This window comes from Acyrthosiphon pisum, chromosome A1 (assembly GCF_005508785.2).
Source record: "Acyrthosiphon pisum isolate AL4f chromosome A1, pea_aphid_22Mar2018_4r6ur, whole genome shotgun sequence".
Taxonomy (NCBI): domain Eukaryota; kingdom Metazoa; phylum Arthropoda; class Insecta; order Hemiptera; family Aphididae; genus Acyrthosiphon; species Acyrthosiphon pisum.
This window is the reverse complement of record NC_042494.1, coordinates 140,855,369-140,880,430: the sequence shown is the minus strand read 5'-3', so window position 1 is coordinate 140,880,430 and position 25,062 is coordinate 140,855,369. Positions and strand designations below refer to the sequence as shown.

Genomic DNA, 25,062 nt, shown 5'->3' with positions numbered 1-25,062 from the left:
TACCTATACTGCCTATACTCATATAATTAGTTTTTAAGGGCTTATAAATATACGTATTTATATTGAAACCGTGAATTTGCATACCTACTCTTATTGTATATAAATATGCTACCCTTAACTTTACTTTTTTAAGCTAATTATGTATGGATGCTGTGATATTTTGAATCATACAGGTTAGTCAAGCGTAGGTACGTAAAATACGATATATATTATATATTTATAACACGTTCAAGAAACTCTCACAATTCCTCAGGGAAGACTATTTAAATAAAAAAGTAATAAAGAGTTCTGATAAAAAGTTTACGTGAAAGTCAATCTAATAATATTTATTATTTACCAATGATATAATATTAATAAAAATCAAATAAAAAAGGCAATCGATGAAATAGTTAATGAACTTGACGAGAATGTGTGTATTAATACAATTATAAAAAGTCAATGTGTTTAAATATAACATTTTGTCCATGTTATGTTACTATTTACTATAGTAAACCGTTAGTACTATTTACTAACTATATTAATAGACACTATAAGTACTTAATATGTTTAAGCAAATTATTCGATGCTTCTATTTAATAATAGCATTGAGTTAACTAGATTAGGCTATAAATTATAACCTAATATGATTGAAGAATTTAAAAGAATGGTTATAACAGTCGTTTAGAATTATAAATATTAGCTTTAAGGTAAAAATTAAAATGCATTTCACATGTATGATCATTGGTGTTCCCTATCGTCTTCCCTCCACCTATTTACTTTGGGTGTGATAGCCTATCATACTTCTATAGGTATTGTACCTAATAAGAATAGTTGATACTATCGGAAATCCAAATTCGACTTTAAATCTGAATAACTGCTGCAGTAGTCCAAATGAAATATACAGTTTTAAAAAATCCTATCATCGATGGCCCGATCCGATGAAAATGTCTAGTTCTGCTTATGGTACCTACGCCTTAACAAACGAGGCGAACCTTTCGATTATTGCTGCGATCGCGATGCTTACCTGTTCCGGTGGTAGATTGAGGAAAAGCTTTAACGTCTCTTCCGTTTCGTTGTTGCTCAAGAAGTATGTGATGAGCAGTGCAGTGTATATGCTGTGGGGGGAGAATATCAAGTTCTGCTTGGGCGAAGCGGTGACGGCGGTCTGCAAGAGTTTGATGCTGAACTCCTGCTGCCGTTCGAACAGGTAAAACTTGCCGGAAAGGAAGTCGTTCAGCGACAGCCCCGGCCCGGGCGGCACACATTTCTGCGCCACGTTCGGCAGCGTCGCTGACCGTGTGGCGGTGGCCAACACCGTCAAGCCGACGACACACTTGCACAGCCAATGCATTTCCACGGCGATCGTCGTTTTTTTTATGGTTCCTGGAACAGAACGTAGTTTATCGTGTAAATTGTGTTCGATAAAACTGAGGTGTGGTACACGAAAAAAAATTGGGTTTAACGTGAAGAAACAAAAAAAAAAATGATAATAATATGAAAAAAAAAAAATTAAAATTTTTTTTTTTATTTATTATCTACACGCAAATAATTATTTCGTCAGCTCTATTTCTATACTATTATTGTAATTTATATTTTATAAATAAATCGTTTTTATGCGGATGGCGTTCGATTTCAGACTTGAGTGTCGATTAAACGCTGCAGTATAACGTAGTTTCGTACAGGTTAGGTGTAAGTACAAAGGGATTAGATTTTTTAAGTTGTGTCGGAACAGTATAATAGGTATAGGCAAACTCCATTTACACCGTTTCGCTTTAAGACGTGTATTAGTAAGCCCAATGGTTCCTGGAACAGAACGTTTATCGTGTATTTTAAACGTACATAAAACAGCGTGGTTCAGGATAAAATATTGCATTTAAAGAAGAAAAAATAATTATAGGTATACAAAAATTGGTTTTTTTTTTTTTAAATTATATCTACGCGTAAATAATATTGTCAACCCTATTTCCATCATAATAATAATTTATATTTTATAACAACGTCGTTTTTATGTGGATGTCATTCGGTTTCAGACTTCAGTAACTACTAAACGCTGCATTAACGTAGGTAGTTTCGTGTTACGTATGTATAGGGTGTGACTGTGTGAGTACAGAAAGATTTACTTTTTAAAGTTGTCGGAGGTAGGCAAACTCCATTACACTGTCACTTTAAATAATTATTAAACCCTCGTGGGACACCCTGTATAATACGTATAATAAAGTTTCATTATGATAATATTACAACGCAGTACTTTATTGCATTATTTTTTTCATACATAATATCGTAACGACTTTTTGTTTACTTTTCTCCTTCTCGAACTTTCTATTATGGCAGGTGTAGTATGAGTTTCATTTTTCTGCCGAGTCGAATAATTATTAAAACATGATAATATATAATTATGGCAACGGCCGAAATCGTTTAACGTAAATTTGCCGCGAAAAAACCCGACGCAGGTAATTTAAAACCAACTTGGTAACCCGCTGTTATTATAATGTTGTCCATTGTACATTTACGCCGGAGACCTTCTTATCTGTTAAATACAGCACGCTCGGTTGACGTGTATAAAGGTATCTACATTATATATATAAATATTGTTTATATATAAAATATATGTATATATATATATTATTTATTCCCGACACCGTAGTTTTTACAAGACTCATACACGCCGGGCTCTTTTTAATTCGAAGCAATTTACCTGTTTGACTTTAATTAATACGATAAAAAACGACAACAACAAAAAATTCGAAATAGGTATAATATTGTGTAGGTGTATCGTGTATACTACGCGTTGAACGGTTGAACGTATAATTAAAAAGCTAAATTATCGCGAGTGTAGGACATTGCAGCAAAGTAGTACTTATTATATATAGGTAGCTGCGGATTCGTCAACAAATTTAAATAACGATATTTAAATTGGTGATGTATTGTCAAATCGTCCACACGTCTAAATACATATAATTATACGCACGCGGTGAGATGTGTAATTAAAAAAAAAACGACAACAATAATGACTGAACTATAGTCATTGTAATTTGTAAATAATTAAAAGAAACTTTTACCGTACAAACTGTGTAATAGCATCGGTAACTATATATTACACAATAATAAATATTATGTTTTAGTGCAAATTATTATTATAAATTGCAGCATGCCGCGGTGCGCTGTATAAGTAATCGTATAACGGTGTATAGTTGTCGTATGTACAGTACAATTTTAATCTTTCTTATCAACTATATAACCATGTATCACTGCACAAAACAATAATTATTATTTGTTCTATAATAATAAATAATTATTTTTCGACCGATTTAATAATACTATGTACGACGCGTACATTTTGATTGGTGAAACGTAATGCTCGTGAAACATAGTCGAAGTGACCCATTAGGTCACTAATATAAACAGTTTGAATTAATGATTGTTTGATTAATTTTTACGAATATTTAAAATCCATTTTGCTATAATATTATTATCTTTAATCAAAACAATTCCAAGTATATCGAATATGACATGTTGGGTAACAAAACATTGCGGTAGTCGACGAGTCTAGTTTGACAAGAACCATGGTTGTTGTTTATCATAACATACGATTGTATAATATATGAATTTACAGTTGAAGTAAAAAAAAAAAAATAATAATAAAACGGTTAAACACTGTGAGTATAATTGATTATGGTTATAATGTTCATCGTGTAAAATGCAAGTTAATGAAAAAAGGAAAAAGAGCAAAAACATTTCGGTCCGACAAATCAGAGGAGGAGGAAGAGGAGGGGAAACCTTCATTTGAATTTTGTTTTTGCAAAGAAATAAATCACTTGTGATGTGCTGAATTAATTCTGTCGTCACAAAATATTATCAATTCAAATAACGACCCGGACGATTTCATTACTTATAATATTTTCTCATCCCATTTCTCGAATTTTCCGCACATAAAACGCGCACGTTTAAGTGGTACTACCATCTATAGTAATAATAATAATGTTATAGCAACCATATCATATTATATTTCAGTCGAGTTGAAGAGCATCTACGATTGCAGTTATTTTCCCAATCTGTCTGCATGTAACTATGTTTGAAGGTATACGTTCTTATATATTATTATTTTTCTCGGCGGCGTCTTCGCATCAACTTCCGCGGCCATTGACGCCGATAATATTATGGTCAATTAATGACAATTTCACTATAATATTTTTCCAACGCAATTTTTGAATTTTCCGCTCTTAAAACACACATTTATAGGTACCATGAGCGTCCATTGGGAGGGGGAAGGTCGCATGGGAGGGACAGCCCTCTGGAAAATAATCATACGTGCAAGCAAAAAAATTAAACATAAAATATGGTTTTCAATTCTTGATTTTTTTTCTATTCAGTTTTTTTGAAGTTAACGTTTCCATAGTTACCATTTCCTTTTCTTCCTCAATCCTCATTATTTTTCTATAAATACCAACTTGTTGCCTATGATTTGCTATAAATAGGTTTAGGAGCTTCCTAAATAAACTTTATCCTTCTCTGAAAATTACCCTATGGGCGCCTTTGTTAGGTACCTCATCTACAATATCATCGTTATATCTTATAGCCATTGCATATTATTCTGTTCATGTTAGCTTGCATATTATAACAATCTGTTCGTGTTAGCTTGCATCTACGAATAATTACGATAACAATATTGTCGCGGTCTGCCTTAACGTAACTACATTCTATGATAATATTCAGAAATTATTAATATATTATTATAACGACATCACGCGAGTACAACTCTCCAAACAATACCATACCCGCCTAGGATTTAGGTATAATATACATAGTTATGCTCGATGGCGTCTTCGCAGCCAGCGACGTCGATAATTTGATAGTCAATTATGAATTATTAACACTTAACGATCACCTATACCTACGATATAATGTTATGAACGTCATATACTATTAATATTGTTATACACGCCGTGATTTATGGAAGCTGTCGTGTGTGCAAACAGCGATTGCACAACGCCAGTTATCGTATGAGACGGAAATCGATCCGACCGTTTCTAAAGAAATTATGTCGTAGGTACACAAAAACCTTCCGCCTAAATAATAATAATATTATAATATTTTTATATGAATAATAAAGTGCGTAGGTAGTGTGCATATAATAGTTTTCAGCGAATTTCGTATCGACAAAACACGTATTATCCCGAAGAATTGACTTGTGCAACATATAATAATATATACACAATGTATATTATAATATAATATTTATTATCATTAAAAAGCGTCTCGATATTTCAATATATAATATACCTAGGTACCTACTATATTATATACCTTTGGACAGGTAATATTATTATAATACGTCGTTTTGTGCTGCGCGAGTGTATAATATCTGCAGCCTATACTACCTATACTTTGTAAAAATTGGAAATCCTTTTTCACGTATCAGACGGATATAATATTATACGTATTATAATATTTCTATTATTATTTACAACGCTTGTTAAAAATAAAAAAACCGAACGTTGTGCCGTTCTAACCGCAACGTGTCAACTAATATATACTAATATAATATACGCCTATTGTATTATGTACATTTATGTATTATATATTATTATTGGTAGTACCCACGCGAATTGCGTCCAAAAATATCCGGCACGCAATATTATTATAATTTATATTGGTGTATTTAAGTCTTAAACAATTATTAATAATTAGTAAATTATAAATAACAGTTTGTTCAATGTATAATTAATAATATTATTATATTATGAAGTAACAAAAAAGTAAATATTATACGTTGAATCTAATCAAAAATCAATATATTCAATAATATTATAGAGGTGGTAGAACTCGTTGCCCGTCTGGTACTTGGAGCCTTTATTTAAACACTTTAGAAACCATGTAATTGGTATATTTAGAGTACGTTACTAAAATCATTTTTCCACTTTAGCGAACCGAAATGATCGTTTCGTTCTAAAAGTTGTACCGGAACAAGAACATTTTAGTTTCTTCTAGGAACCGAAACCAAAAAATTAGGTCAAGGTTCATAAAGGTCCCAGTCCTTGACTGTAAGTGTAAATACTTAGGTCTCGACGGCTTTAAATACACCTCTAGTACTCTAATAATTATTATTATCTCGTGTTAGGCAGCAGCACAGTTTAAATATACATTTAGTTACTATATTATAGCTTACAATAAAATAAAATAAACAAGTAGAATTAATAATGGTAACATTAGGTAAAAATTTAAAATAACACAGATATATATATTATTGTTAACTCTTATAGTTGCTTTGGTAGTTAACACGCCATCAGATGACGACAATCCTACCGTCTGACCGACGTATTTTTAGGCGTGATTTTTCTTTACAGGGCCCGTTAATTGCGGGGCCACTTAAAGAAAACTGATTCCTGAGCCTATATGTGCGACAGGTCTACACTGCATACCAAAATGTGTTTCATTTATGCAGGAAGCGGTCGTGTGTACTGTACAAGGAAAAGGTTTATCGGATATAATATGTACCCAACTTTGTGTTCCGCTTATAATGTATTATATTATATAACTCATTATTCAAAAAGAGTTTGAAACAAATCTTTATATACCAAATATCATAAATAAAAACAAATTCAACTTTCAAGGAACTTTAATCGATAATATGGTGTGAACATTAATACATCGCAATACGAACATAGTAATATAATATTGTAGACTACGCGACGTACTTTTCTAACGACTTTTTATGTGTGGCCTGTGAGTTGTGATGGGACTTTAATACACGCTTATATTATGTGTGCGAAAACGAATCAAAAGTTAAGTTTTTATTTTACAGTTGAATAAGGTAGTAATAACAATGAATCAGACTTCCTGCAGTGTACATGTCAAAAGGAGTCCGTGCCTTATTGCTCACGTGACAAGAGTTGTGTAGAATACTATAAAATGTATAATTTACTATACCTGCGTATATCTGGTCCCGAACATATGGTATAAATGTATAATAATAATATATGGAGTTGGTGACTGCTCATAATATACTTCTTTCATAATATATTATCTTTTTTTATAACCGTCATGTGAATAGGTACGTGATCAAAAATATACTGCACGAGTGAATATTGTTTATTGTTATATTTTGCGATACTGCAATAAAGTCGTCCAGATTTTCGTGAAAAACAATAACGTGGTCAAATGATGAAATAATCTGAACGAACCTCGCGCGAATGATACTGAGACAAATAAAATATTGTTTACCGATTCATGTGCGCGACAGTGATTTGAAGTATTCTAAAACGAAACAAAATTAATGTATTGTATAATGTATTGACCACATTGTGTTGACTGTTATGTATAGTTAAGCCGTGCATTATACTCGTTTTGTTATAAAATAATATTTGCTATGATAAAAAATGTATAATATCATTTCTGTTGCAGCTATAATAATAAAACGGCTATAAAAAATAACTAAGATCTATGTGGCCGCGACTTATTGTGGATATTTTGGCTTTAGTACTATAATATTATATAAGACCTACGGCACACGCATTGTATTTGCTTAGACGTTCTTATTGTCAAACAGAATTGACTTATCTGTTATTATATTATATAGATAGTTGAATCATGACAAGATATACTTGAATAATGCGTTCTTACAATATTGTCATACCTACCTAATCATTATTATTCTGTTATTATTTATCGTTCGTCAAAAATAGTACATAATATGCGTAGTCCGTTATCATAAAATATATAAATTTAAAAAAAAATATTTTTACTGGCAGACGGTTTTTAATATTGCAGTTTACATTGGAAATCAATAAACATTTTAAACTCATTGAATATGAATCTATGATGGCATCAGGTCCATCGTTAGATATTTTCCGCCCTAAACCAAAAATTATATTTAATTAGGTACTTATAAAATAAAATATTTATTTAATGTTTCCGCTTCAATGTCTTTAACAAATTTAAGCCACTCTGAAGCAGCGTATAACTTGCTTGTACCCTACCAACGTGCCTTGAAACATGTTTTATTATTAACTTCGTTAAAAATTATTTTCTTTATTAAATCTCAATAATAAACATTCTATATTTGAAATGTTGATTGATTTTGACGAAATATACTTTTACAGCACAAGTACTCAAACAATGGATGAATAAAATTGTTAAGTTTGTAGAAGGGCATATTGAATTACACTAGAATATTATGTTTTGAGTCCCTCTTCTAAAAGAAAAAAATTGTTTGTGGGATTTTATTACGTAGTTATATTGTATTTGGACTTTGGCATGATGTTAATTTGATATTTTTTTTATTTATTGTTCATTAGAAATTTAGAACTTTTGAAGTATTAAAAAATATAAGCCTTTATTTTATTATACCACGTCCTGACGGAAATAATGTTTTTTAAATTATTGATGAAAACAAGTTACGAAATTCGGGCCCAATAGGGGTTTTAATTCTTGTGACATTGTTCAAAACAATAGAAATATTTATTTATTTATAGTAGAAATAAAGTATAAGGGCGAAATGTTGAAGCTTACCTTTATTACTGTTTGTTTTAAAGCTGACTGGAAATCGTTTTAAATTATTTATTTTAATTAAATTAGGTTTAAAACTTTAAGATCTGATGAAATTCAATTGTAAGCGAAATGCCATTTAATTCATTACGTGACGTGCCACGTGCCATACCACAACCGTTCCACAGTAGTCAGCAAATAATATTGAAATCAATGTTGAAAAACTGGATTTGGTTTAGGTTCACGTTTTGGTAATGTGATTTATTTAGTCCTTTAAGTTCCTAAGCTAATTTGTAGTAATTGCTTTACAATATCAATTAGGTATTCTAAATCTTCAATAATCTTCTACTTTGTCTCTTCGAGAAAATCAAATTGAATATAAATGTATATCTAAATTATTAATAATAAAAATATATTATTATAATTGGTTAAAAAAAGTAAAACGAAAAATTTTTATAATTCAAAAAACAAGTTGTATAAAAAGGCATTTCAAATCATTATTTTTCCTCTTAGCATTATAAAGTGGCAATAATTATAAAAATGATTTATTCATAAGTTTTTTCTTAAAAACACAATCATTAAAATTACAACTTGTATACGCATAAAAATACTTTCAGAGCTGTAATTAACGTAAATTAAAATATTATATATATATATATTATATTTCAAATGCATTTCGTAATTCGTTCCTATATAGTATATCACAACTAGCACAAATGATGTTTAATATTATTACGTTTTATTTAATTTTTATGTTTGAAAAAAACAAAATTGTGTACTATAGGCATTAGGCACACCTCACCCTCACGCATAAGTTGTGTAGGTACACAATATATTTGTAATTATTTACGTGAATATAGTTGAATATAGTAAAATGTATATTATATGAAAAATATCGATTAAAATATTCAAATAAAAATTTAATAATAAATTCGGATTAAACCTACACATCATAAGTTTTTCTCTAATTTCGCTCTAATTTTACTAACATCATGTGCTTTAGAACTACAAAATTATTTGAATTAATTAATATTTCATTATAACAACTCAATGAAATAGTTTTTCCGGTAATTTTTTTAAGGAAAAAAATATGTAATTTGATGTAATAATACAACCTATATATTAATAATAGGTGGTGTGTGTGTTTGTAATATGTACATGTGTAAGCGATCCACCACAGTCCCAAGTCGATCACATTAATGATCCTGAAATTTGGTACATAGGTAGGTAATCTTATCCCAAGGATGTCCACTTTGAAGCCAATTTTTAAAATTTTGAATTTTAAAAAGGGGTTCACACAGGGATTTTTCGGCTCACGAAAAACTAATATATTTTTTGTTTGTATATAGGGCTGCCATTGGCTACAGAAAATAAAATAATAATTATAATTGGATAAAATGTTGGGCTAGTATTGTATGATTTGTGAAAACCACCAAAATAACTGTATTAAAAATCTGTGCAGTTTAAATTTAATGGAGTTTAAGAAGAGGTAAATCCACGAGCATTTAATTTATCACGGGCACCACCGTGCAGGATCAGCTAGTACTTATAATAATTTTATAATAAAGACTATTTACCCTAAATTAAATTAATTTCCACCCACGTAACTACTAAACTGCAATTGTGTTTATTATGTTCATTTAGATAACCGTCAAACGGTAAATTAGTCTTAAAAATAATACAGTCTTAATAGTTAAGCATATTAATAATTAATGATTATCGAGTTGATATTATTATATACATATGCGGAATCGGAAATTGTGGTGACTGTTTGGCAAAGTGCTACAAAATATTATTAAAAACAGACAAATATATAGCCATTTATGTTTGTGTAAAGTATTATTATTAGGTAAACTGATTTTATAACGTAAATGCAGTGGCATATTTCAAATTTTTCTGAGGGGGGGGGGTCCACAGTTTATACATAAATAATATAAACTATGATATCTTGTAGCAGTTAAGTCTCTATACAATTACTACTATCCCACTTCAATTAAATATATACTCGTATCTATAGTTGCTTGTAATATATATATATATATTATTATATGTATATATATATATATATTATATTTCACACTACATAGTACATATGAAATATAATTTTATAAAATAAATTCCAGTCGTCCCGATTATTTTGCTAACTCATCTATCACTTCATCAACAGTAATTTCAACTTCCCTGTGAATGTTTAACGTGGCCAATCCATGTACGGTACATGTGGGAATGTGTTCATTTGAGGGGGGAAAGTGAGCATTTTCCGCTTTCTGCATGCGATGTTTGAAGCAGCCCAATTGTCGTACCAGTTTTAGTGAAAAAATATAACTATAATATTTTTATCCTGAGGAAATATAATTTTGTGTAATCACTAGACAACTATTGTCATGATAATCATAGGCGCAAATACCGTTTGAGATTTGGGGGGGGGACTAATAGGGCTAATAGGGCCTTACTTTGATAATATTGAATAAGCTTAAAACAAAATGTAGGAAATGTTTGGGAGGGCTATGGACATTTTTTTGGGGGGGGACTTAGCCCCTAAAGCCCCCCCCCCCCTATTTGCGCCTATGACGATAATAGGTAATCTATACTAATATATAAAGCTGTAGAGTTTGTTTGTTTGTTTGTTTGAACGCGCTAATCTCAGGAACTACTGGTTCGAATTGAAAAGTTATTTTTTTTGTTGGATAGTCCATTCATCGAGGAAAGCTATAGGTTATATAACATCACGCTACAACAAATTAATAGAAGCTTAGGGAAGTGCTCAAACAGGGATTTTGATATTTACGGTGGAAATGTTTGTTTATAAATGGTCGCTATTGGTTATAGGAGAAATAATTAATTGAAATAGTATTTATTTATTATTGGTCGCCATTGCTTAATCGGGCAGATCAGGTACAAGCATGCATCAAATCGAATTTTAGCACATTGCCTACCAGGGTGGCTGAGTTGCATTTATTGCAGTAAGTTACACCCAAAAGAAGTTGAACAATCACAATTTTTTAAGGGTTGTCTTTTTCTACGGGCAACGAAGTGCGCAGGACCAGGTAGCTATTAATATTTATAGTTTTTTAGTTCGAATATATAGAAGTGTTGAACTTCAGATACAATAGAAATTCTAAAAACAAAATTATCATTTTTAAATGCATTGATTATTTAAGAAAAACTTCTATAATAGCGAAAGTATTTTCAATTTTTCGATTTAAAAGTCGTATTTCATATTGTAATTTAATTTGTTCGATCCCTCTAGAAAAATCTAAAATTACTGAGGTAGGTAGTACTGTTATTTAGCTCCCCACGTCTTTTTTGCTATAAAATAGGGATATTTTTGCCATAGACACTGAGATACTTATAAAGTTATGTAAGATGGAAATTGCATTGAAATAAAAATATGATTCTTATGAAATTAGCTTGCAAATAAAGCGAGCTATTTTTTTATTCAGTTATATTATGGGCTGGTCAAAACGTTTTCCCCTCTTATTAAAAACAGAAATGACGTCACTGACAAATAGACGTCATCAACATAGCCGGCATTATGATTAAATTTATGAATGACAATAACTCCTAGTTATGAGTAAAAAGGATCATTAAATTAAAATAAAATAATCTAATGAACATCTTAGTTTGTTTCTTGTATAAATAATTATCCAAATTATAATTATAATTTTTCTCTCGGAAGCTGTACCGAATTAATTCCTTTGAATAAATAAATAAGAATATTAGACAAAAGAAATACATTTATTAATTAATATGTAGGTTCTCGTCGAACCGATTTAAACAAATATCTCAAGTGAAAGCAAAATATTGCTTGAATGACGTGCTGTATAACATAACGTATGCAGGCGTATTATGTAAGACTCGTGTCATTAAATCCATTCGCCCACAACATACATTTTCCAAAAATATATTATACGTATATCGAGTATAAAAAAATGCACTCATAAACATTAATCACTTTTTTTGCGAAAAAAACTAAACGACTAATTGATGGTATTAAAATAATAAAAATAAAATACATGTCACCGAATCTTTTTTTTGTGCAACAGCCAACAGAGACATAAAAAACTGACCTATTTTTCTAACGACCTTTAATACAGACGATTTCACAGCGGGGCCGAGTACTGAAAAGCACGCAGTCTTTAAACGTACCTACTATTATATAAAATATTATAGTTTTGGTCAATTTGGGTGGGGGGGGGGGAGGTTGGGAAATGACCACAGTAATAATTTACTCTTTACCGAGAAAATGATAGATATTTATCGATGTAAACGGCCAATGTTTTCTTCGAGCTCTATCCTAATGCTCGTACCATATAATAGTCGCAGGTGGTATAGGTGGGTAAAGTACAGTTTCAAGGAAGTAATGTGAAAAACGGGCTTAAAGGAGTTTGGTCAGGTTGACCCCTTTTAAAAAGTGGATGAAAAACAAAACTCTTGAATATAATACTGCAGAAACTCCATTTTGGTGTATTTTGTCGTATTGTAATATCCCCTTATAAGGCGCTGGATGAGTGATAATAGTGTATTGTTAATTATTGTTATTGACATACGTTTTAAAGGCGATGATCATTGATCATCGGTTTTGGAAAAAATGATTCTTAGGGTTTATGGTCTGATTATAATAAATACAAAAATATATAGTATGTACTTATTTTTACCTTTTTATCTTATTATGTTAAGCACCGTATTTAGCGCTCATATAATAATGAGTTATTGATTATTAGTGTTATTTTCATACAAATGTGCTTATAATGTACCTATAATTTAATCATAATAATGTATTCTAGACGTTGCAAGTCAAAGCTCTACGTCGTAAATTGTTGTAAATATTGTGCAAAGCCCTCTTTAAAAGTAGTTAAGTACCAATCTGCTGACAATCATAACATTGCAAACATTTCATATCAATACGCAATTTACGAAATAATATCTTGTGACACGAGGAGTCGATTGCAGCAATAAATAATGATCAAAACCAAAAAAACCTACACATTGGCCCGAAAAAATAAAAACCATCAGCACCAAAAACGTACATTTACAATCATACTATTAGACAATTATACAATCATATTATACAACTATACCTATTATAATATAACTATATAATACACTTCATCCAGTGACAAGGACGCGCACTATATTATAATAATTAATATGCGACCTATACGACAAAAATAATGTTATGGTCCGCGAACGTGGAATAATATGCTGTGTGTGAGTGCGGCCCGGTGCAAATGAAATAATTGGTTTGTAGGTGGGCAATGAGGAGCGGGCAAGAAGAGATGGTGGAGGGAGGAGAAGGCACTCGGTGGACGGTAGGTAGGTAAGGTAGGTAGGTAAGTAGGTATAGACCGTGTACCTACACATTTGTGTGTGTGTGTCATATTATCATAATTTTATGCGGCGTGTGAGTAAATAGTAAAAAAAAATAAAAAAATCGTCGTGGCGTGTGTTCGCGTACCTATAGGCTATATATAGTCTATAACCTATTTTGTTGTCGTATAGGTTATTCACGGCCGCACCTGCAGCCGGCGAGAGGAAATCGTCGAGACGTGACAAACTCAGGTTTCCCGCATAATCACATTATTTCATTTTTTTTTCATCTGTTTTTCCCGATTCCAGCGTCCCGATGTTTTTTGTGTCGTTTCCGATAACACGGCGCCCGCCATCGCCGCGACCTCGCCCGAGCGCGACCGGAAAACCCGCACAAGCCGGCAGCCCGACGACGTACTACAACATTGCAGCAATAATGTACAGCGTATAAAATACATTTATCGTTTATCGTTATACAAAGCGCGTACAGTGTACACAGCACGGTTACAGATATATTATCTACAACCGTGGTACACAGCATAATAAATTATTGCATTATCGTACAGCGCGCCGCCACGCTCGGAAGAAAGAATCGATGGTTTTTTAATTATTATTATTATTAAATATTATTATTATTCGGAAGGCGCGCGCGTGTTTTTTAACTCGATTAAAATTACCACAAACAGTGACGATGATGACGATGACAATAGTGTTATTATCTAAGTCCGCGCAAAGCTTTTTACTGCGACATCAAAAACTATAACCTCGCGGTTGACGATTACGAACGATACGGTCTACGGTTATTAGCTACCGTTCAGCTAACCTAGGTATATACCGTATATCTAACCTATATGCTTACTGCTTGTTGTGTGCAACGATGATGGTTGCGCATTGACGAAGAGACGGTATTATATTTTTACGGTAATGGCATTAGTGCATTTTCCTATTATTATTAATATATTATCGTCGACTATGACATAACGTGATATAATGATGTAGGTAAACAGTAAAATAATAATATATTTGATTACCGTGGTCAGAAGTCACCTGCAATCGGATATTAAAACGTAATAATATTATGTGCATATAGGGATTGAATAATATAAATAAGGTGTCCGTAATCGAACAATTAAAACAACGAGACTTTTGCTAATTATTATAACCCACACAACTCATTTCTGCAAACGTTAATTTTTAATACTTTATGCATTTGGAATTATTGATTTCATATTTGAAATTGAAAGTTAGTTGGTACATGCCTTATTTTTAATGTTTAAAATCTTAATTTGTGATAAACGTAAAATTAAAAGGAGTTACACCATATTTTCCATTGATCATCATTTCTGCAGCCTACTGAGATACATTTTAAGGTAATAATATATTCCATCAAAAGACCGAAGAATGAACGATTCCATTTTAATATCACTCTATTTTAACATATATTCATGTTACAATAAGGCGGATGTTCTCAATTTTCGATTTGAATCTTATCTGTTCCGCGAAAGTAGAAACATGCGTAATATATTGTTTGGAGGTTTCTGACAAGAAAAAAACGTACCTATACCTAATCCTTAAAAATATGCATAAATAGATGCGCGCTTTGGCGTATAATGATGTTTTAGGAATTAGGATTAATAATCTGGTGGCCGGTATATTATGTTTGATGTAGGTAAACATTGCAATGCAATGGTGTGTAAACTGCGGTAACTTTTAGATAAAATTTATCGTGTTCAATTTTATTATAATGAGACTCTACACAGTCGACACGTGCCTGTAAATATAATATTAATAATAATATCGCGATAGTGGGAATTGAGTAACTCATCATGATCAACCGGCAACACGTCATTACAAATTATTATCATAACTATTATATTGTTATATTCGGTAGTTGAGCTCGAATCGTTGCTCGGCCGTAATAATATTGACAAGCAACAATATTATTATTCATAGATCGGCTCGAGAAATGCCAGATGAAATCGATACGATAATTACATATTATTATTATTGAGTGCACCTGTCATATTATTATTATTTTACGCGTTTCCCGGAGAATTGCAAAGATACTTCCGCCGCGCGAACCATTACGGTAACACAATTATTATCATAATCATCATCTGCACGCCCTTCACACGTTGTAATATTATAATAATATTAACGAATTTCAAAATTATTACAGACGATTGAAAACATGATAAAATCATATTATTATAAATATTTAAGTATACGGCGCACATACTGTTGCGGACCCGAGACGTGTTTCGAGTTTCCGAGTACCCAATCAGCCGCCTCTAAATCTCGCCGATGACTTTCGGAGTCGTCTAAAGTAGATCAATCTCAAACTCGTAATAATAATAATATATTATATTATATTATTATGTACGACGCGTTCGGTGCGAGAACATTGTATAGTGTGCAACAACCACCTGACACCAAGCCGATTTAATTAAAACGCATTATAGCGCATCGATCAATCTATAATTATTGTTGCATTGCACACTAATTGAGATATGATTCGACGGGCAAAGATCAGATAGGAAATACGAACGAAATGTCTCGTAAGTATTTGTTAAAACAAAAACATAATAATAAAATATTAATTATACCAGATCATATTATTTTGCTGCGTTTCAATGACGTCAGCTGCAGCTACAAAATATCAAATTAAAATTATAAGCAAATTATTATGGTTGTGTAATGTTGATATTATATTCCACATGTCGGGAATAAGGTAGGTTCATATAGGTTGCGTCAGACAATAATCTCGATGACAAAATATATTAGTCCAACCCTGCAAAAAAGTTGGTACAGAATACAAACGCAATAACAATGTATATTGATGCTATAGTATTCTGCAGAGTTGTTTTCTATCGTATTTCATCCGTAAAACTTAACTCGAGGCAGCAGCAAACGGTTCTAGATTTCGTGATAGTGTGTGTATATTAACTTTTTGTTATAAATACTGATAAAGGTATAATATAATATTTTTATTCCACGCAACAATATTAATCGTTGATACCCCCCTCCCCCAACAGTTTTATGTATGTACGTCTATATATATGTGTGTGTACGTCTTTCAATAATATTGACGATTCTATCCTTGAGTAGCATAACAACAATATGATTTTTTCGCTTAAACTTTAAAATCAAAAACAACAACGATGTTTGAACTTTTTCGTGTATAGTTTTTGCCGGTATCAAATACAGATCGATGTTGAAAAGTTTTAATGAGCAAAACATGCAGCATTGTGCAGACGAAGTTATACTCTCCCGTCCACTCTCTCTCTCTCTCTCTTTCTCTCTCTTTCCATAATATGCTTAGCTACGCGTTTAAGTATTCGTAGAGGCTTTTTCGCGTGGTGGGTACTCAGAGATTAAAGTGCATGAATTGTTAAAAGCTCAGATGAACTTAAATGCCATTCTCTACTAAATATTTAAGGTCATAGTAGAACATTTAAAGCGATGTACATCATATTATTATATACAACTTTCGTATCTACTGCGTAAGCAGCTCGTTGAATCTACCATTTAGTACAGACGAAGGGTTCAAAAATCTTACTACTCAAACCGTTTGTGCCGAAACGATAATGAGACCATTTACATAAGACTCAATACAACGAATCGTCTGGAATTCAAATCAGTCATAATAACATTATCGGGAAATGTATCAAACAACAAACGAATAACGTTTAATTAAATAACAGAAATACCTAAACTCAGATGCTAAACAGTATAATATTATTATGTATGTAGTTAGTAGTTATACGTTTGAACGTGGAATTTGCAACAAAAATTAATATATATGGTACGTGTGGCTGAGTATATATATAATCATTAATTTCGACTACGAAACACTGCAACTTCAGAAATGTTCAAACAATTGTACGCAAAATTAGGTTAAAATATGTAATTGTTAAATTTCCCAAAAATATAATGCCCAGAGTCGCGCGTTTCTTGATTAAACACGTAACGAGTAGAAATAATATTATAATAATTAATAATTGTGACTTTTGTGTACTACACAATGAAACAAAATATAAGTATTCGGAAGAGACGTGACGGCGCAGCGGGCTTCGGTGGTATGTAATGCGATCAAACACGTGCGTTATTACGACGACGAGTCGTACGATTAGTATGCCATATGCGACTTGTATCGCGCGATAAGTCAAAAAAGTTTGCATTTTTTTGGTTAGCTTAAATGTTCCTATCGCTAATTTTTCGTCCAATCTTTTTTGCGTCTGCACAACTGGTCCGTTTTAAGATCTGCACAGCGTCTTGTATCTTTATTGTAGGTATATATATCACGTATTGTGTCTATACTATTCGGTACCTATCACAGGCCCAGTCTCCGAGTTCGCTGTCGTGATGATTTCACTGGTTGTCGTCACTCGTCACAGTGGTCGTCGCAGAACAGATGTCAATAATAATAATATCATTGTTATGTTATCCACACGTCATAATAGTAATATTATGTCTGCGGGAGAAGACGATACATGAACGACGGTCGATATTACATTATATTGTTATGCGTATATAATATAATAAACCTATATAATATTGTGGTGACACTATTACCCATAATGACAGCTTGCGGTTGCCGAAAAATCGGAGAGAAAGCAGCCGAACACGTGGCGGGGGACTCGGCGCGGTAATAGATCATAATATGCAACGACGACGATAATAACAATAATACCTATATAATACGTTGTGTTATTATTATATTGTTAGGTGTATAAGGTACTAGATTCCGCCGACCATAGGTTTGTTTCTCGCGACAGACACATGTTGCGTATACTCACGTGTCGTTTTATATAAATAGTTCATAATACATCATAATAATATTATAACGCCTCCAGCAACCTCAGCTGTCCAAATTGTTACGTGCGCACATCAGCTGACGTCTTCTGGTTGCGATCTCCGGCGCCTTCCAGTTATGCGGAGATCGCTTTCACGCCCGTCCGGTCCATATATAATAGCAGCAGGCAGTGTGCGGGTATTATTATAATATTATATCGACGAAATCGGATACGATGCCGAATAAAAATTGAGTATAATATTTTATAGTGAAATATGTATACCTAAAATAATATTATGCTCAAACCGTTTTGTCGCGCCGATGAACGACAGTATTCGTTTACGACATCGCAGGTCGTGGTTGTCGTCTTTATCATTATCACTATCGTCTTATGACCATCATCATTCATCATTATTACACGCACGGCACGCCTAATATTATATTGCACATAGGTACAGATAATACCGGCCTGTAAGAGGCGTACCATACGTCGTAAGTATAATAATATATTATAATGGATGTGTACTTATATAGTGTAATAGTGTGTACATAACAAATAACAATATAATAATAATTATTCGCCGTCGAAATGCTGCCCAGTTGTTCGGCTTACAATGTCAGTGTAGTATAAGTAAGTATATAGTATTGTTATATACAAACACATACCTGCTACTTATAGGTATATAGTGATGCGTAACGACGTTAAATCAAAAGTGTCTGTTCGCGATCCATATATGCTGTGTGTGTGTGTGTGTGTGTGTGTGTGTGTGTGTGTGTGTGTGTGTACACGACATGTTGGGTTCCGTTCTTGTAATACATCCTACATATTATTATTATTATTATATAGTGTATTATTATTTTGCTGCCGTAATTTTTCTAGAGAAAGCGCCATTCCGACACGATGTATTTTGTATCGACACGTCACCGAAAACTGCTTATAAACTTTTCCGTTATACGAATATATATATTATTATACATGAGTACATAATATATTATATCACACGACGGACGGCGTTCACCGCTACAATATTCAGCACCGACTAAAGGTCTTATCGTTCAATTTATGTTTCCCACCGCCGAATGACGACAATCCGAACTCATATGAAGCGCGTTAATGTTGTAGTTTTGTTTTTCTTTTGGATCGTGATGTTTCAATATCGAAGTGATCAACTGTATTGATTTAATAAACCGAAAACACGCCGTAGGTACCCAGTCGGCGTGTGACTTGCGTGAGTTAATAGTATATTATTTTTTAAACTCAAATGTCAAACTCAACTTTTGTAATATTGATAATATTGCTTGTATTGTAGTTCAGAAATATCGCAGCAAAGGGACGACGTATGAGCACACACATATTATAATATAAATATTTATTGAACATAATATGCGTCGTGTTGGAGTATAACCGTAAATTGGAGTAAATAATAAAGTTCTGACAATAATTGAAAGTTATATGTTTTTCGATTTAAACTACAGCTTCTATATCGTAAAAATATATATATATCGAAAAAGTTTGTAAGTAATCGGTACTTTATTGTGTAATTTTTCTCTGGCGCGCAGAAAACTTCAAAAACCTTTTTAGTCTGATGGATCACTCCAAAACGGTTTCAAGAAGAAAAAACGTGGTCTCATCTTATTTTGTTTTTTACGACTATGCTAGACCCCAAAACGTCCAGATCAAAAAATATAGGGTTGAACAATTTTACCTACAACAAAGCACATAATATTATACGACTCCCTGACTCTATTCCATTGTCATATTGATGTTATATGTATTATTTATATTAAAATGTCGATGACGACATATTATTGTTCTTATTTTTATATTCTTAATTCTTATAATTATACAAAATGTAAACACTAATACAACGAGTTTCACTAACATTGATCTATTGCGGATGATGCACATCAGTGAGATGAGTGTTATAAAAACCGATAACGTGTATATTATAATGATACTGTGCGGCTGTGCAGTAGTGTTCACATCTAATTTTTAAATTAAATTTTTGAAGAAAATTCCTGTTTCTAGTAAATGCGATGGTACATTCATAATAATATTTTGTAACTACCTTCTTGTTATTTATTAGGTACTTGAAATAATGATTTTTTGTATAAAATATAAATAGTATGATGATAATTATTATAATATAATCATTAATCAATATACCTATTATAAACATTGAGCAATCATATTATTTTGAAACGTAAGTGCTAAATACGCTTCCTTGTGATGTGGAATACAACTATTTGCGACAAAAACATCCATTATCCATACGATTAGCACATTTAAAAAATGCAATTTTTTCCATTTAATTAATGGTTTGTAGTTTTATTCATATTCAGGGTCAGTTTGGTTTTTAATAGCAGGGAAAAACGTTTTGACCGGCCCGTATAACTGAACAAAAAACATCTCGTTTCACTCGCAAGCTGTTGTCTACTTACATTTTTATCTCGATACAATAATTATTCCCATCTAACATAACTTTATACGTATCTCAACTCTCAGTGTCTGAGTAAAAAATAGCCTCATTTCTATAACGAAAAAGGCGGTGGGGAACTAAATAATCATGGTGCCTACCATATGGTGTGGTCGAACAAATTAATTTACAATATGAAACACGGATCGCTTAAACGTAATTTAAAATCGAAAATATTGTAATAGTTTCAACCTATATAATCAAACTAATAAACTATGAATATTAATTCATAATTTCGTGACAATAATTTTCTTACACTTACCTACACAAAATTATTATTCCTCAAGATAAAAAAATGATAAATATGTTTTTCACCAATAATCTGCCTAATAATTGGACTACTTTTAATATCAGACAGGGGAAAATGTCCACTTTGCCCCTCAAATAACGTCGCCATTCTTATGAGATGAAATAAGTGGCACAATAAAATGTTCAAAGAAACACTTATAAATACGTTAATAAAAACACAACCATTTCACAAGAATACTAATCGATACCTATTTAATTAACTCGTCAACAAGAAAACAAGAACTCACTAATTGAATTGCTTAATTAATTTGAATTTGCCTTAATTTATGTATATGATATATAAAGGTATAAATAGATTTTTAAAGCTGTTGTGAGAACTGAGAAGTGTGAATTATTTTATGCAAATATTTTATGTATAGAATTTATAATTTAAGAAAAGTATAGGTATAACACATTAAACTCCCTTAAGTTATAATTTAATTCAAAAAAATTATATTTTAATGTAAACAATAAAATATTATTTGTTTGACTTCTATAGAGTCAGTATTGAACTAAATTATTGTTTATATTAAGAATTATTAATCTCTTAAACACATACTCAGTGCCCACGTGTAAGATGATATAATTTTGTTTGATTAAATATATTTTAGAAAGTGCATAATTTAAGTGCATTGAATATAATATTACAATCCGTTAATTTATATGTTTATTCGGATAAAAATATTTTAATGTTTAGTGTAAAGCTATTGATAAAGCCGTGATCACATAACTGAATAGATCTATATATACGAATAGGTGTATTATATTATCACAGCTGAGCTCATTGTATGCAATGAAAAAATATTTAGCTACCATATTGGTTTGAGAAATATTTAAATATTATACATAAGTACATTAAGCATTACTATAGTTCATAATATTTTAGCATAGATACGTATTATAATGTTTATTATTATAATATTAGTACACACGAGTTAATCGATTTACTTGGCACTAGAACTAGAACTTATAAAAGCTCGACATTTGTTTACAAATGTTAATATATTTTTAGGTAATTTCTAGGTAATATATTTTTTTCTACCGAAAAGGTGTCGGTTATCAGTAAAATTTTAGTATTTCAAATATCACTTGACGTATTCAATACGGACCGGTAAATCAAGTAATCAGTACACGTTGACCATGATACAATCTAATCAGTAATAAGTAATCACGTATCTAAGTATATTTACAGACAGTTAAAAAACATATTAAATATACAGTATTAATTTTCTTTAGACAACCGCGATACAAACGTGCTCATACACAAACCCTGTAACACGTAATGGTTTAACTCGGTAGCCGGAAAAAAATCATCCAATAACTCCAGGTTATTTTTTTTAGTTATTATCTTAAATAGTATTAATGTTTTTGAAAATATTGTTTTTACATATATAATTTTAAATCATTACAAAACAACATTTTTAAGAAATAATGATATATTACTATTTTTATCGTTATTATTTTTTTAATGACATTTCTTATTGTTATTTTTTTTACGTTTTCGAATTACAGCATACAATATCTTAATTTCATATTGCCAAGAAGAATATCTCTTTGAGAATTTCAAACGAGTTTTTATTTATATTTACAACTTAGGTATATAAATACTTATTTAAAGTTTAATTGAGCAAGGTACCTCTGCACTACTGCACTCCCTCCATCTAAACATTAAATACTTTTGTACCTTTTAAGTTTTAAATTGTAACTGTTAAACTACTAGTTGGAAATTTGATTTTTATGCAAGAATTCAATACTCAGAAAAATTATTTGTATTCAAATATGAAATTTAATAGAAAATAGTAACAATGTCGTTCAAAAAAGTTAACAAATACTTAGACAGGTAGTACGTCAAATATAGTAAACTATTTTGTTTTGTATTGCATTCAAATAATAATAAAAAAAATACATTTAATTCCAAAAAAATTTATACTTTTCGAGATGACGAGCGTTGAATGTCTAAAACGAAATCACCCTCTAGGTATACCGTGTAATGTTAATAGTAAATAATTATTATTTGACTTACCTATATAGGTCTTCGGAACGGCGTTGATTCAGAGATCGTGGGTACCGCTTGTGGGCAGATTTCGGAGAGTATACTTCGGAGCAGTGGCGATCGAGTCTGTGAAACCGAATAAAAAAAAAAAAACGTCGGTGGAGCACGTGTGCAATCGGTTCGTCACTGCAGCGGATGTACGTCTTAAGCGAGATGTGTTTCAAAGCGCGTCCGGTTCGGTGCCGGTCGGTCGGTCTTATGGTAGCACAGCTACAGTGTCAGCGGTAGTAATAGCAGCAGCAGCAGCGATGGTCGTAGCAGCAACCGCGGTAGTAGTAGTACGGGAATGCGGTGTCCGTCTGGTAAATCCCATGGCCGACTGGACGCACGCGGCGGCGGCGTGCAATATTACAAAACCTTCACGAAACACTTTCACTGGGAACGTCATCGCGTTCCCACCAATCCGCGAACCGCCGGAACTGATAATGATATTGCAGTCCGCGGCCGGAGCGGCAGGCGGACGTAATGTGTTATAATACAGGCATGTAGGCAGGACGTGGTAGATGGATACACCAAAAATGACACACGGGCATAAGGCATGTCGTAGGATTCAGCCGACGTTATACCTATTACCTATGTTGAGCTGCACATCGCAGTCGCCTACGCAAATCCGAATGACGTCACACACACACACCAAGACGGGGTATTCCCGCACGCAGCGGCCGAATAAGTCGAACACGACGCATAACAAGAATGATCAGTCAGAGATCAGACCCACATATACAGACAGACAATACTTTACTATATTATACCAATAATAACCACCGCGGTACCAAACACGCAGACTTCCAGAAACTCTATAGGTGGGATGAAATCCTCGCATCCCTTGCAAAAAAGTCGAGTAGTTGACACTTGTTGATTAAATTTATAAATAAAACTATAGGTAATAAACTACTAACTTATTGTATATAATCCTAAAATAACGCAGGTGAATAATAATTGTATCGGCTAATAACCTCGTCGTTAATGCCTAAAAATATAACATAGGTATGAAAAATAAAAAAATTATAATCGCGCCGACGGCGACGTGCCGATAAAATATATAATAATAAGATAAACGTAAATATTATTATTACGTATAATATACATACCTCTATGATACACTTCCCGAAGAAAGTGAGAGTCATCGTGGTTTATTTTGCCGCCGTCCTCGTCAAACCTTGTAACGGTTTCGGCGGCCGCTGCTGCTGAGATCCGATTATGAGCCATTATTATTATTACGGACGACGATCGGTTTCCTGTCGAACTAACTCGCCAGGGTGTACCACGGCTCCCCCAGGGCACTGAACTGTGAATACCATGAGCGAAATCGCGACCAATAGATCACATCATTTAACAGTAAATATGGCTGGAAACCAACTGAAAAAGCCGCTTTTATGTCATAAAAATGTCAAAATTTTTTATTTATTTTAAATAAGTTTTGAAACAAAACCAAATTTTTTTTATTAAATTAAGAAAAATGTTTTACAGGACTGCACGGTTTCAAGACTTCTACGTGGATTTCTGATCTAAAAAAATAATTATTCCCATTTCATTTTTCGTCGTCGTACTCGTATATCGATCTTATGTCTTACGGATCCGTTAGAAAAATTATAATTAATAATATTCAAAAATTTAATGTATTCAAAAATACATTAAACGTATATGTTGTACAATAAGCAATGCGTAGCTATCAG

The 25,062-nt window shown here is 32.1% G+C and overlaps 1 protein-coding gene across 1 annotated transcript in view; it reads right to left on the bottom strand.

Moving 5' to 3' along the window:
* Spn5 (serine protease inhibitor 5) overlaps positions 1-23,586 on the bottom strand; it is a 28,381-nt gene extending 4,795 nt beyond the window's left edge. The window contains exons 1-2 of the mRNA NM_001159843.2: positions 23,357-23,586; positions 1,004-1,362 (exon numbers count right to left, since the gene is read on the bottom strand). Of these exons, the coding sequence (NP_001153315.1) occupies positions 1,004-1,330 (327 nt within the window). The 5' untranslated portion in view covers positions 1,331-1,362; positions 23,357-23,586. The remainder of the gene's footprint in view (positions 1-1,003; positions 1,363-23,356) is intronic.
* Between the last annotated feature and the right edge of the window lie 1,476 nt (positions 23,587-25,062).